This window comes from Biomphalaria glabrata, chromosome 9 (assembly GCF_947242115.1).
Source record: "Biomphalaria glabrata chromosome 9, xgBioGlab47.1, whole genome shotgun sequence".
NCBI classification, from domain to species: domain Eukaryota; kingdom Metazoa; phylum Mollusca; class Gastropoda; family Planorbidae; genus Biomphalaria; species Biomphalaria glabrata.
The window spans coordinates 16,599,101-16,614,852 of NC_074719.1; the positions used below are offsets into that span (position 1 = coordinate 16,599,101).

Consider the following 15,752-nt stretch of genomic DNA (forward strand, 5'->3'; position numbering starts at 1 on the left):
TGGGAAAAACACTATTTATATAAAATAAATGTATATTTTTTTAATGGATGATTTGTTTATGTTTTTTTTTATCAGAAATGTTTATTTATGCTAGTACTATTTATTGTTAGCAAGAAAAAAAATGTGGCTCTTTAAAAACGTTGAAATTTTGTAAGTTGTAATTTTTGGCTCTTGCGACCCCTGGCCTAACCGCTACTATTAACGGAAGTGTCACGTTGAAGCCACGGGAGATGGAATTACGTCTCCTACCCGTCACCATCTCCAGTCGTCCTGCGGGAAATTTGAGCTAGAATGTAATACTCATTTCTGTAGGAATTTCTGACACTCCAAAAAAAATCAGGACTTGTATAGTTGACTTGTAGCAGAATGCCATTTTACCTCATTAAACAGAGGTGTTTCTGAATATAGTGAAAAATAAGAACGCTTCTGTTTAAGAAAAACAAAACAAAACAAAAAAAAAACTGGCCACCTGATGATTCGATATAATATACTACTGGATTTTTTTTTTTACAACATACTTTTAATGTAGAGATAATTTTAAATTTGTTGGCAAAAATTCAATTATTCGTGGCATTTATAATATGGTTCAATATCTTAACAGCAGATCATCATCCAACTCCATGTGAGTGAGACTCAAATTCTCGCTAGAAAAAAAAAAAACCTGGAAGGAAATCCTGCTGTTGTAATGCATGTAGGCCTAAGTGACCTGAATGTCCCTATACAGTCAAAAACTGGTGGCTTCCCAGATCTGTCAAGTATGGGGGACAAGGTTTCCTCCCCCTCCCCCAAGCGAAGTCGAAATTGGACCTGGACCAAAGTATGAATCAACTGGAAAGTGACCCGTCCCGCACAGCTTGATTAGGCCTGGGTAGCCCCCACCAGGAGAGACCAGGTCAAGTAGCGTCATGTGTTTACAGACTCTACTGGCTTTTTTGGGACTTGTCCCAGCACTCAAATCATATTTCTAATGCTATCGTTTGCCTTGTTGCTGGGAACTCACAGGATGCTCATAGGCCAAGGAGTCTGCAATGGTGTTGCAAGTTATGTACCCACTGAATTGCTACCAATTCTAAATAGCCTAACTACTGACAATGACACACACACAAATTAGTCACAAGTCATTTGTAACATGTGCAGGTCGTAAAAATATGCAAAAAAAGAGCATAGGTCAGAATCAAACTTTTGTTTGTAATACATATAATTTTTTTATATCTGAAAATATAATTTGCAAAATATTCTGTTTATTGTACTAAAATAAGATGAATCAATTGAAAATAAAACATCAAATACAAACCCATACAGAGTACATTTTAAAAATAATCATTACATTACAGTTAAGGCATATTAAAATTTCCAGAAAATATTCTATTGTAAATAGCTACCAATTATTAACTTCTATACAGATGATGCTATAAAAAGAGTAATACTTTTTGGTATACCACAAATCTTCCTACATATTCTTTTATTAAACAAAGCAATCTGTGTTGTTTATGTTGTACAATCAACTGTAGTTTATCAATATCAATGAGACTTGAGTAAAACTAACTATTTACTACAAGTAAACTTAATTGTGCAATTTAAGTGAGTGCAGCATTCCATTTCTTGTACACTGTACAAATATTGGTACAAAATATTTTGATAGTCAATAAAAAAAACTTATTAAACATTATGGTCTACTATTGTAGTAATTTGTTAACAACTCAACAAATCAATAAATATATATTATGAGTAAAGAAACAACACATTTTCAATAGTACTCTCAGGCATCTGACAATCCTTGATCAAAATAAGTACAACTAATGATATCTGTGATGAGCCTTCTGTATTGTAGTTATTGATGCCTGTCTGACTTCGACAAATTACTCTGGAGATGTCTGAGTTTCTTGTGTGGGTGTATTCAATGCGATTAATTAACAAGAACATAGACTCATACAAAGTAACAAGTGAAAAAGCTAAGTCCAAACCGTTAAACAATTCAGGTTTAATACTGAAAAGGCCACGAGTCTCTGTCTATAAATATGTGTTATCCCTAAAGAATCCTATCACCAACTGACTTTATGTCTCTAGGTAGTCTCTAACCCAACTAGTCGCTTTCAAAGTCTGTCAATAATGGTGCATCTCAAACTACTAATACTAAGTGTCTCACATATGATAATCAGTTGTTATTTTGATAATAGTAAATAACTTTTACAAGTACTGCCAGCACAAAAATAAACCTGAGGAATTACTGATTAAAGAAATTTGTTAAATTATCATTATCAGTTTATAATTTAGGCTGAGGTGATGCCACATGTCTGCCTCCATCAACAAAGATCATCTGGCCTGTTAAGAAGCTAGCTCGTTCAGATGCCAAAAAAACAATGGCATCAGCCACTTCTGAAGCTAAAACCATTCGGCCCAAGGGATGTAATGCTGGTGATGACTGGTACTTTTTAAACTGGTAGAACAAATAGAATTAAAACCAACAATAAAAAAAACAACAAGCAGATATTGTGCTGGTTTCTTTTAAAGTTTACCTAGTACACTACAAGATATGTATAAGAAAGGTTTGAATAATTACAAGGATGTAAGGGCAACTGATTTGTGTTTGTATTAAAATAGTTTGAAACTAATGGCAATGCTGTAAATAAGATATAGATATAAATTTGCTGGTGATGTTGTTATAGTGTGATCTAATATGCAAGTTTCACCCTTAAGTTGTATCCTTTCATGTAAATATCATGTGTACAAGTGGTGAAGATGCTTATTATTAACAATCATGGGTATTAAAAAACAACAAAAAACTTAATTTGTCAAAATATGATATAAAAAAAAAAGCTCCAAGCTACTATTCTGATGTTAAAATACTGGTACAAACAAAAAAATAATTAAAAAGTGTAAACAACTTTGAAAATACCATTCAAAGAAAATAATTTTCAAGATTATTAGGCCTGGGGAAAAAAAATATTTGGATGATCCTAACCATGATAATTTTCTGTTATTATGTATGATACAATGTAAAAATAACAACAACAAAAAAACAGAATAATAGTTTAATTTTTAAAAAATGTATGCTATTGTGGTAACTTACTTCTGAATATTTTTCTTCAGAAAAAGCTTCTTTTCCTCTCTTATACAGTTGACTAACTACAGAACCTGGACTGAAAAAAAAAAAAAGATAAAATTGTGTTTAGTTAAGTTGTCAACACATTTATTGAATGAGATTTAGAATACCCTGACAACATACTTATAACATACAGCATCTTTTTTTTTAAATGTCTTTCAAAACTGTTTATTCTGACGCTAATTATTCCAATTGTTAAAAAAATGTATTGCCATAAGTTAAAAGAGTCATATAGTAGGCTAGTTACTGAGACATCATGTCATCAATGAAAATTAAAATGAAAAAAACAGAAAAAAATTAATAAAATATGGACCATATAAACAAGAAGCTCAACTCTAAAGGATATTTTTTTTTTGTTGACATATTTTCTTTTTTCAAATACGATTTGCAAAAAACATTTAAAAAACACATAATTCAAAAAAAAATTTGTAACATGTTTTATATGAAGTTGTATTAATTAAATTGTACTTTATTCCATTTAAAAATGTGTGCAGTTTTATTATTTGATAAAGCTCAACCAATTGCACTTACTTGACAGAATTCACCCTAACACCATATGGAGCAAGTTCTGAAAATGAAGATAAATTGTAGATTTTAAGAAGACCTAATAGATTAAAAGCATTTTTTAGCACAAAAATGTCATTCCATTATTTGTTAGTCAAAGTAAACATACTAACCTAAAGCCAAAGATTTTGTGTAAGAATCAAGAGCAGCCTTGGACATACAATATACTATTGCTTTAGGGAACTGGAAATAAATTATAATGAACAACAATAACAAAAACTTAAAAATCTAACTGAGTCAAACTGCTGTAAATCAAGCTCTACTCACTTTACTATGCAAATGTTGTTTACTACTAACTTGCAGAATTATGTCAAAGGATATTTTTATAGTATTTTCATTACATTTTGTTTTGGACCCAGTAAGGAAAAATCTGCAATTGGTTTCGTGTTGTCTATCTGTTATGTTTAGATATTAAAAACTAAAATCCTTATTGAAAATATGATTTCACCATCACATGTGACATAATGTACTGAATTAGGTCAAGTTCTATCTCTGGGTGGGGGCGCAGCTGCTGAGTGGTTGTGTGCTTGGCTTCCAAACCTAGGGTCCTGGGTTCAAATCTCAGTGAAGACTGGGATTTTTAGGGCACCCCTGAATCCACCCAATTCTTAACCAATGGCCAAAGAAACATCTGCCCTAGGTCGGAAAGGGAAACTTACTATCTCTGGGTGGTACATCATTCTTTAAAAAGTGAGGATTCTGTTTTCTCTGTCTTGTCTCATATTACCTCTAATGGAAAGACATAGTGTGCCTTATATGATATTTTCTTCATATACAAAATGAAAAAAAAAAAATGCTGGTAACTTCCCATCACATTCTACCTTGTTTGGAGTCTACCCAGATATGGCATCCCATTAGGAACTAAGGGCAGAAGTTAATTTTTTGGTTCAAATTTTTTTTTTTTTCTGATTCAATTTACTTGTGGAGCACATGTCCATGTTTTTGTTCATCCAGCTTTCTAATTTAAGATGTTGATATAGTAGCATATTTGTAGTAGAAAACAAAAGATAATACATAAAAAGAACAGTTGTTCAAATTACTTTTACTTTCAATTTTTAAGCCATTGTTAAACTTTCAGAAACAAAACACTTACTGGTCTCTCACTCGCAATACTAGAAACATTGATGATGGTTCCTGTTAGAGTGAACAAATTAGAGACAGAATAAATGTTTTTCTATGAATTATGATGGTGAACATTTTAAGGATTGTTCAACAGTATTTTTTATACTTTTCACAAAATATAATGAGTTTGGCTGTATGGTAAAATAAAGAAAAATTTACATTTAAAATCACAGAGGAATCTGCTTAGTTTTATGTTGTAAGAAACAAAGAGTGTCTGGTTTATCAATGTTGATTAACAACAACTGAACTAGCTAAATTATATGCTACAAAACTACTTTCCTTGTCACTAAAATCCTGAAGGCTCATCATTTTGTATTTTATGTTTACATTTGTTTTCTTGTGTAGTGTTGTCTTTTTCAATTGTAAGAGATTTGTATTTTCTCTTCAAAGGATTAGGACTTGAGAAATGAAATATCCCATACTGTTTAAAGATTAGAAAATATCAATCTAACAAGTGATTATTTTTACATCACATTGCATTATGTCTGAAGTGTGGGTGACACTAGGCACATCGACAAAGCATTGACTATTAGTGCCTATACCAGTTAAAATATTTATTAGATACCTGTTGCACACATACAGTGCCATCTAGAAATCACTTGAATCAATAGCAGGATTGAAGGATTGATAAACATGTAAAGCACACTGGCTAGTTATGTGTGGGTTAAAAATGAACACAGGGTATGAACAAATTTTAATGTTTGATATGACTTATCAGAAACCAGACATAATTGACTTTCATTAACCAATTTTTTCAATAAAGAGAAACACAAAAATTATTTGAATTAAGCGGAATTCTGAGTTATGTTTGTTTTGAATTATCTAGATTCCACTGTATTTGTATTTTGAAGTACCAAAACATAGAGTTAATTTTGACATGAAAATAATCTCAACAAAAAAAATGTCAGCAAGTCATAATTTATAAATAAAACACAAAAATATTTTGTCAAATTTTTTAATTTCGAATGTTCCTACAGAATTGAAGATAATTTACTTCCTAGTCCAAACCTCACACAGGATGATGGAAGATGGCAGCGGGCAGGATATGAACCTGGGACCATTGACACATCCGAGCAACAATCCAGCAAGCATACTGCATGACCAGACAGCCATCCATAAAAATATAAATCACAGAAAATCTTGACATGCACATTTTAGTTTTTGATAAGATTACCTTTAGATTTAATCAAATGTGGCAAAGCTTGCTGAGTCAGAAAAAATACACTCTCCAGATTTGTACAAATTATCTGATGGTAGTCTTCTGGTTTAGCTGTGAAGGCATCACGCAATATGTTCATGCCTGCATTGTTCACCTGTTATCACAGGAAATACATTAGCCATATTATCATTATATCAATTATTTTACAATTTTAGACCTACACAATAAAAAATAAACTTTCAACAAACGTGCAGAAAAAAAAAAGACATATTTAACCCTTATACTAGCATGCTAATTAGGAAACTTAATAGTAATGTGTACATCTAGCTAGTTTTTTTTTATAGCAATGAGAAAAAATTAGTTAAATATTTTTTTTAATGTATGGATCCAAAAACAAAGTGAATTGTAGATTTTAATTTTAAATTTAGAAGAATAAACATTTTTTCAAAAGTGAACAAAATGTGATACCAACCAAAATGTCAATGCCACCAAATGCTGCAATAGTATTCTCAACAATTTTCTTCTGAACAGCTGATTCAGTGATATCTCCAATGGTTGTTTGAACCTGTGTTTAAAAGAAAAAAAAGGAAGTTTTTTTTTATTATCAATTTATACAATTAGGCAATTATCACTCTAATTCACTACCATTTCATATTAAACAAATTGTTCTGTTGCAATATTTTTTTAAAGTGATGTTTCTACTCTAGGTTTTTGAAAATACACTATAAATAGATGTCAATAAGCCAAATGAAAAAGAATAATGATATGGTACACCAATGTTCTTTTTGTCTATATTGTTAAAGTGAATATTTTTATTATCAATATCATATACAATTCTTACAGTGATATTATCTCCCTCTTTTAAACAATTGGCTGATACATTTTCTAAATTTTTCTTATCTCGCCCACAGAGCATCAAATTACAATTCTGTCTAGCAAATTCTAATGCGGTTGCTTCCCCTATTCCAGCACTTGCTCCTGGAAAAAAAGAAAGAAAAAAAAAGAGTATCAAAATGTAAGTAAAGTTCCCCTTTCTGACAATGCAATCTATAGGGCAGTTGATGTAATGGTAATCCGTTTCTGTGGCCCACAGTTAACAAGGGTGTCATATGGCCAGGACAATGACCAACTGCCTCTACTTTTCCTGAAATGATGTTAGGTACCCATTAGAGGTGGGTGGACTTAAGATCCCAAAATTAAAAATCCCAATCTTCACCAGGATCTGAACCCAGGACCCCTACTTTCGCAGCCAAGCATTTTACCACTCAGCCACCGCACCTCCATATCAAAATGTGTTCAAAGTTTTGTTAAAGAAAACAAAAGGTCCTAAACTCAGATGAAAAAAAGAAGAGTTTGATTATAAAAGTGATTATTAGTACAAAAGAGATAAAGATTTGGATAGTCTTTAATTAAAAATAAAAACAAAAAAACAACTGTGAAATTTTTTGCAGATTAATAATGAATCACATTAGGCTAAAGTAACATCATTAGTAAAATCCTTTAACTTAGAGACACTTTAGGACTGAATTTTGGATAGTCTTGAGCTTTTCTTGTATTGTCTCCTATGAACTCTATGAACTTAGTCACTCTCAATGACAGTCTCATAATGAATTCTGATAATTATAATAATTATATAAATAGACTATACTAACAGACATTTTTTGTTATCTTGGCTCCATCATATCCAACGATATTCTACTGGATAAAAATATAAACAACAGGATAGCCAAGGCATGGACATTTCAAGGCTGCAGAAAAGAATGTGCGACAACACCATGCTGACTGACAAGACCAAAAGCCCTGGTCTACCAGACCTGTGTGATGAGCACTCTGCAATACGTAATACATGGTCAACTCATGGCAGGGAAAAAGCTATATATCTTCCACCTCTGGTGCCTAAGGCGGATCTTTAAAATAAGGTGGCGAGATAAAATAACCAATGAGGAAGTGCTTTGAAGAGTAGGGTGTTATCAGCAGCAGACGCCTTTGTTGGCTTGGTCATGTTCACAGAATGCCACAAGGCAAGTTCTTTCACAAGACATTCTGTATGGTTATCTAAAGGAAGCAGGAAAGTCACTTGTATAAACTATGATTCTTCTTCTTCTTCTTCTAGCCAGATTTTTGCTGCTGAGCTGTGAGCTCTTTTGCAGACTGTGCCAAGAAAAAAATGAACTATGATAAAAGAGTCTCGGATTGAAAATATATATACAAAATACAATAGTAGTGGAAAGAAGGGTAAAAGTGCAACAGCACCAGGTGATAACAGATACCCAACCTGTGACTGCAGCTGCTGTGTATAGTGTATCAGGATTGGAAAAATATCACAGAGACAGAGCCATACCATGACAGAAAGACTCTTAGACTCTATTGGGTTTTAGCTCTATTATCTCTCTAGTCTAGCTCAAGACCGGACAGCATGGAGACAGACTGTATGTGCTGGTACGAACTTCGCCAAGTGCAAGAGAAACGAAGCTGCATCAGTCAAGAGAAAGAAGAAGAAAGCTGCCCTGTCAACTAGCCCTAAGTAAGTCAAATGCATATACATCCACAAACTGTGGCAAATTTTGTGCTCCAGAATTGGCTTCATCAGTCACACCAGATTCTGCTCTGTCTCAAGACGAAACCAAAGCCTCTGATTCACCTGGGCACATCCATTCATTGTCTTCCGAGACACAAAGAGACATTGACATATTATTATAATATAATAATATATAATCTAGATCTATCTCTCTAGTCATCATCTAGTTACTCTATTCTAGTAATCTCTACTGATAGACATATAGATCTAGTCATAATGATTATCAGCAAAATAAACACAAACAGGAATGAATATGATTAACTTAATAACTTAACTAGGATTCTAGGTCTAGATCTATTACTACTATTACTAGATCATATCTAGACCGTATTAGTATTAGTATTACTAGTATTAGCCTAATTAGCCTTTAGGGCCTACCAGTAATTATCACACATTTTCCTCGCAAATTTAAAAAGTTCTTGCAAGCCATGATGATTGGTAGATCTTAAGGCACATGGACTAGATCAGTAGTAGTACTAGTAGATCTAGATAGATCTATATAGAGTCTAGATAAATCTAGTCTAGTAGTAGTAGTAGTAGATTTAGATCTACTAAAAATGTAAACACGGATCAGCTGTCCGAAGCTAAATTAGGAAACGAGATATATTTTAGTAAAGCAGTTGAAAATTAATGTCCAACAAACTACATGTATAGCCTAGGTATCTCATTTCGCTTTTTAATAAAGGATTAGAACTTTAAAGCATCTCGATGACTATACTAGATTTATATGTAGTTTTTATATATTTCGACCATCGTGGTTCGATGATGATTCGACCACTTTCGTCATCTATGGAATGTGGACTTCGCACTGCGTTTTTGTGTCTCTTCACAGGCTGGTGAGACCTACGTTAGCCCGGAATGTTCGGCTACATACTGGGTATGTTATTCTAGGTTATTATTAGATAATGATGATCTATGATGTTTGTAAAATGTTTTACATATTTCAGATGTCCCATCAGATTTGAAGATAATTACATCCAAGCCAAGACCTCCCGCAGGACGACGGGGGATATTGGGAAAGTAGCGGGCCGGGTTCGAACCCGGGACAATCGATACCACCGAGTTAGGCCTACAGTCCAGATCGCAGACCACACGACTAGGCAGCAATCCTGACAATATTAATCAGTTTTAGTTTTACAAATTTGTTTAGCGCAAACATTCCTATCCAATATGAATTGTTAATTGTGATAGCAGTTTCTAGATAATAATGACCAATAGAGAGCAGGGCTTTACTCTTGTCATCAGGATCGGAGGCGAAAAACTAACAAGTGTTAAATGCTTTAATCAAATATCTCGGAGTTATCGTCTCAAACGAAGTAACGAGAACTGAATTACTGGCCAGAATTGTTCTTATAAAGCTCAAGGCAATTCGGAGAGACAAGAGTAAAGCTCTCAGCTCAAAAATCGAACTGATAATTGATGCGCGCCTTGGACATGGCGACATTACCTGAACGTGTGAGATTTCTTTACTTTTTAACAGCTAAATTAGAATGGAAGATTCTAGTTACAGTAGCACTCTAGGCATCACGTAGTAAGACCATTACAGTAGCACTCTAGGCATCACGTAGTAAGACCATTACAGTAGCACTCTAGGCATCACGTAGTAAGACCATTACAGTAGCACTCTAGGCATCACGTAGTAAGACCATTACAGTAGCACTCTAGGCATCACGTAGTAAGACCATTACAGTAGCACTCTAGGCATCACGTAGTAAGACCATTACAGTAGCACTCTAGGCATCACGTAGTAAGACCATTACAGTAGCACTCTAGGCATCACGTAGTAAGACCATTACAGTAGCACTCTAGGCATCACGTAGTAAGACCATTACAGTAGCACTCTAGGCATCACGTAGTAAGACCATATTACAAAATGTGGAAATCCGAAATAGGATCGCAAGTGCAATTGGGTTCCAAATATGAGCCAGTCAGTGAGCTATGACTTATATAAATATAGATGATCTGTCTATGCGTGAACACTCCAAATATGAGCCAGTCAGTGAGCTATGACTTATATAAATATAGATGATCTGTCTATGCGTGAACACTCCAAATATGAGCCAGTCAGTGAGCTATGACTTATATAAATATAGATGATCTGTCTATGCGTGAACACTCCAAATATGAGCCAGTCAGTGAGCTATGACTTATATAAATATAGATGATCTGTCTATGCGTGAACACTCCAAATATGAGCCAGTCAGTGAGCTATGACTTATATAAATATAGATAATCGGTCTATGCGTGAACACTCCAAATATGAGCCAGTCAGTGAGCTATGACTTATATAAATATAGATGATCTGTCTATGCGTGAACACTCCAAATATGAGCCAGTCAGTGAGCTATGACTTATATAAATATAGATGATCTGTCTATGCGTGAACACTCCAAATATGAGCCAGTCAGTGAGCTATGACTTATATAAATATAGATGATCTGTCTATGCGTGAACACTCCAAATATGAGCCAGTCAGTGAGCTATGACTTATATAAATATAGATGATCTGTCTATGCGTGAACACTCCAAATATGAGCCAGTCAGTGAGCTATGACTTATATAAATATAGATGATCTGTCTATGCGTGAACACTCCAAATATGAGCCAGTCAGTGAGCTATGACTTATATAAATATAGATGATCTGTCTATGCGTGAACACTCCAAATATGAGCCAGTCAGTGAGCTATGACTTATATAAATATAGATGATCTGTCTATGCGTGAACACTCCAAATATGAGCCAGTCAGTGAGCTATGACTTATATAAATATAGATGATCTGTCTATGCGTGAACACTCCAAATATGAGCCAGTCAGTGAGCTATGACTTATATAAATATAGATGATCGGTCTATGCGTGAACACTCCAAATATGAGCCAGTCAGTGAGCTATGACTTATATAAATATAGATGATTTGTCTATGCGTGAACACTCCAAATATGAGCCAGTCAGTGAGCTATGACTTATATAAATATAGATGATCGGTCTATGCGTGAACACTCCAAATATGAGCCAGTCAGTGAGCTATGACTTATATAAATATAGATGATCGGTCTATGCGTGAACACTCCAAATATGAGCCAGTCAGTGAGCTATGACTTATATAAATATAGATAATCTGTCTATGCGTGAACACTCCAAATAGAGACTTGTTGAACACTAAACATTGGGAGAAGCAGTTCATCTCTGACAATTTATTCGTTTGACTGGATAAAATATAAATGTTGTGTCAATTATACGAAAATATTTTATACCAACAGACAACGACCATTATTGCCTGTCAGTTTAGAAAGAAAGGGTCATTACAAAATATTCTAGACGAGGCCGTTCCCCGGATCGGCAGTAACATCTGTAGGTTCGCCTCGGGATTGGAACTCACCTAATCAGACACAGTCACAACTAGCAACAATGGCGGCTCATCGGGGTTACACTGTGGCAGCAGTTGTCTGAAAGACTGAATTAACAAAATAGCACCAATACTTTTTATGTACTTTTTAAAAAATCTTTTCTCTGCAGTTATTTCATATATTTCAAATTGTAATACTCAAGCAAAATAGAAAACAATTCACAAAATACAAAAGCAAATACATTTAATATAAGTAAACCATTTTTTTATATCCTACGTATTTTATATCCTTCACATGATAAAACATATTGTAGGCTAATAGTGACTATTGTCCATAATAATAGACTAAAGAAGCTTTGTAAACAGAAGGAAAACCTATATAGAAAATTTAAAGAAACTAATGCAGAAAGAATTTACAAAAAGTATATAAAAATTAAACACTTAACCCAAAAGTAAGCAGACAGCTGCAGAGTGAATACATAAACAATGTAATATCTAAAGATAACAACAAAAACCTATGGTCATACATTAAGTCTAAGAAAATGGAAACAACAGGCATAGCGCCATTAAAAGATGAACATAACATAATACATAATGATAATGAAACTAAAGCAAACATCCTAAACAAATACTTTGCATCAGCATTCTCAGCCCCAGGAGACAAAGACATATTACTGAATTTGAACCAAGTAGACAACATAGAAGATATAGTAGTACAAGAAAATGGAATTCAAAAACTATTAGCCAACACCAAACCAAATAAAGCGTCTGGACCTGATGGTATTCCAGCTAGATTACTCAAAGAACTAAGCAATGAGCTAGCCCCAGTGTTCAAAATACTCTTTCAGGCTTCACTTAACCAGGGCAGAGTACCAAAGGACTGGAAAGAAGCCAATGTCACCCCCCTATTTAAAAAAGGAGAAAAATCTGACCAAGGAAACTACAGACCAGTATCACTTACCAGCATCACATGTAAAATCCTAGAGCACATAATATGTAGCAACATCATAAACCACTTAGACAAACATAATGTCCTCACACCATACCAACATGGCTTTAGGAAATATAGATCATGTAAAACACAACTAATAGGACTAATTGATGATTTTTCAAAAGGTTTAGATAATAGTGAACAAATAGATGCTATCTTACTAGATTTTTATAAGGCTTTTGACAAAGTTCACCACCATAGTTTGCTTAAAAAATTAAAATATTTCGGCATTAATGGTCCACTGCATCAGTGGATTAAAGATTTTCTGATAGGGAGAGAACAAACTGTAATAATAAATGGCTCTAAATCAACACCGATAACAGTAAACTCAGGTGTATCTCAAGGAACAGTCTTGGGTCCACTACTATTTTTAATTTACATAAATGATTTACCAAATTGCATTACTTCAGGAACAAAAGTCAGATTATTTGCAGACGATTGCATAATATATAGAACAATAAAAACAACACAAGACACAGATATTTTACAAAGAGAATTAGATGAATTACAGAAATGGGAATCAAATTGGAGCATGTCTTTCCATCCAGAAAAATGTCAGTTGTTAAGAGTAACAAAAAAACTAAAACAAATTAATTCCACTTATCTTATTCATGGCAAACCAGTAACACAGACTAAAAACGCAAAATACCTAGGTGTTATAATAAATGAAAAACTATCATGGAATCCACATATTGATGAAACTACAAAAAAATCAAACAAAGCATTAGGATTTATTGAAAGAAATTTCTATAAATCAAATAAGAACATAAAACTAAAATGTTATTTAACCTTGGTTAGGCCAATAATAGAATATGCATCCTCCGTTTGGGACCCCTCAACTCAAGAAAACATTAAGAAACTGGAACAGACACAAAATAGAGCAGTGAGATTCATAACAAACGAATATTGACATTTGAGTAGAGTAACACCTTTAGTAAAATCACTAAATTTAGAAAGCCTTCAGGACAGAAGGCTCAAAAGTAAAGTAGCAATCATACATAAAACACTGAACCATAATCTTCAAATACAAAAACAAAATTTAATAAAAATACTCTGAAAGACACAAAGATAAAGGCACATTCCTCGTCCCATATGCTAGGACAAATTTGTACAAATACTCCTTCTTCCCTAGTGCTATTAGAGCATGGAATGGGCTGCCTGAGCTAGCCAGGAAAACCAGTGACTTGGCAGAATTTAAGTCATTGGTTAATATGCATGACTAAATGCATGACGCGTATGACGTAATCATCTTCTTTTTTGAAGTAACGTCTGTATTATATAAGATAAGATAAGATAATAAAACTTGTCTTCGAGTCCGAAGATAAATGAGGAATACAGTATTTCAGTTGACCATAAAATGACTTACAAAAATAGACTGCCACAGATTAAAATTGTATGCTTTGTCATGTAGAAATTTCTAATGGCTTGTTGAAATATATTGGCAACTTATTTGCTAGACGACTGTTACGTTGGACGCAATTTGTCTAGCTAGCAGCTTGGCTTCGTTCTCCGGCATTGCTTCGAAGAATCCTCTTCTCTGTATATTTCTGTTTTCTGAGGAAGTGATTGATCGGCTTGTAGACATTAGGGTGGTGACTGCCAACAGACACTTGGTGCCATCACTGTACTAAATGGTTCGTTCGTGGCAGATTGTCTTGTAGATTTGAAATTGTCCTTCGCGTATTGAGGAGATGGGGACGAGATACCCATTTTGATGTCCTCTACGTCACGGCGCCCAAAGAGGCTACTGCACACATCCTGGCAACGGTATACAACTGCTTCTGACAGATAATCTAGATTTTAGATCTAGGAATCTGACTAGATTGTAACGCATATATGTAGCATAACCATAATGTCATATATATGATTATGTGTCGCGCTATTTTGTCAAAGCAGAATCTGCACTACTTTGTCGTTCGCTGTTCTGTTGGGTAAACTATGCATAAATAGTAGGCTACCAAAAATAAATTATCTTTTTTTATTTGCTCTCCCTTACATTTATGCATTGTAAAAACAAAAAAAAAAGTTCACTTTTATTTTAAAAACAACAATAGAGCAATAGAAAAAAGAATAACTGTGCAAAGTTTTATCTTGATCCGAAAATGGGAAATGGGAGAAAAAAACAACATGTTCAAACTTTTTACCAGATAGACGGACAGACTGACAAAGTGAGTTGATATAAGCTAAGTAAATGAAAGGAATGAGGGGGAGTGCATATTTAATCGAAAAAATAAAACGTTTCGCTTTTAGAAAACAAGAGCTAGCCGAAGCAATCCATAAAAAGTAAAGACAACAGATTTTTAGTAGCTCTTCTAGAGAGATAGGCATATAAACAGGACAGACGGACAGACAAACTACACAAAACTAGTTGCCTTTAATGGGGGCCGCTAAAAGTGAAAATAATTTTATTGAAATATAATATTGTTTAAGTGTGTAGATCTTTGAGTCATGGTCTATAGAGAAACAATGGACCTTACTCACCAATAGTAAACAAACAACATTTAACCACGTGGTTCTCTATCACGTGACAGTTTTTTCATTGTTTCATCAATATTATCACGTGGCTAAATGTTGTTTGTTTACGATTGGTGAATGAGGTCCATTGATTTGGGGACATATCTATCCTGCCGTCTTTGTTTTTGCCTCCCGTTTTGCGCGCTTTTACACCACTTCTCACTTCACTTCTTTACACTGATAGCCAACAACAACATCGGACCGATAAGTTAACTCCCATTTAGTCGTTTTCATTCGTTTGTAGCCGATGAAGGACTCTTGGCCCAATCGTCCTTTGTTCTTACTTTAGTCCGATATGCTTCCCTGTAGGTATTTTACTGCATTTCATTTCCTATAACATGTTTACAGCTGTCTCAAGTCTCCAAAATCCTAGAT

General features: G+C 34.0%; 1 protein-coding gene across 1 annotated transcript; it reads right to left on the reverse strand.

Annotated features, from left to right (window-relative positions):
• Positions 1–470: 470 nt before the first annotated feature.
• LOC106058772 (3-oxoacyl-[acyl-carrier-protein] reductase FabG-like) lies at positions 471–9,311 on the reverse strand. The gene is made up of 9 exons (XM_013216268.2): positions 8,905–9,311; positions 6,790–6,926; positions 6,421–6,513; positions 5,964–6,102; positions 4,761–4,801; positions 3,781–3,850; positions 3,635–3,671; positions 3,071–3,140; positions 471–2,437 (listed from the first exon to the last, which is right to left on the reverse strand). The coding sequence occupies exons 1-9, from the start codon at positions 8,954–8,956 to the stop codon at positions 2,264–2,266; spliced, it is 813 nt and encodes a 270-aa protein (XP_013071722.1). The 5' UTR covers positions 8,957–9,311; the 3' UTR covers positions 471–2,263.
• Positions 9,312–15,752: the final 6,441 nt, after the last annotated feature.

What these genes read in the sequence shown, in the direction of transcription:
- LOC106058772 (XM_013216268.2), bottom strand. Translation starts at nt 8,956, where the DNA reads ATGGCTTGCAAGAACTTTTTAAATTTGCGAGGAAAATGTGTGATAATT. An exon ending in CACAAAATCTTTGGCTTTAG is followed by an intron (nt 3,672 to 3,780) that starts GTTAGTATGTTT and finishes CTTCATTTTCAG; the next exon opens with AACTTGCTCCATATGGTGTT. An exon ending in GTTAGGGTGAATTCTGTCAA is followed by an intron (nt 3,141 to 3,634) that starts GTAAGTGCAATT and finishes TTTTTTTTTCAG; the next exon opens with TCCAGGTTCTGTAGTTAGTC.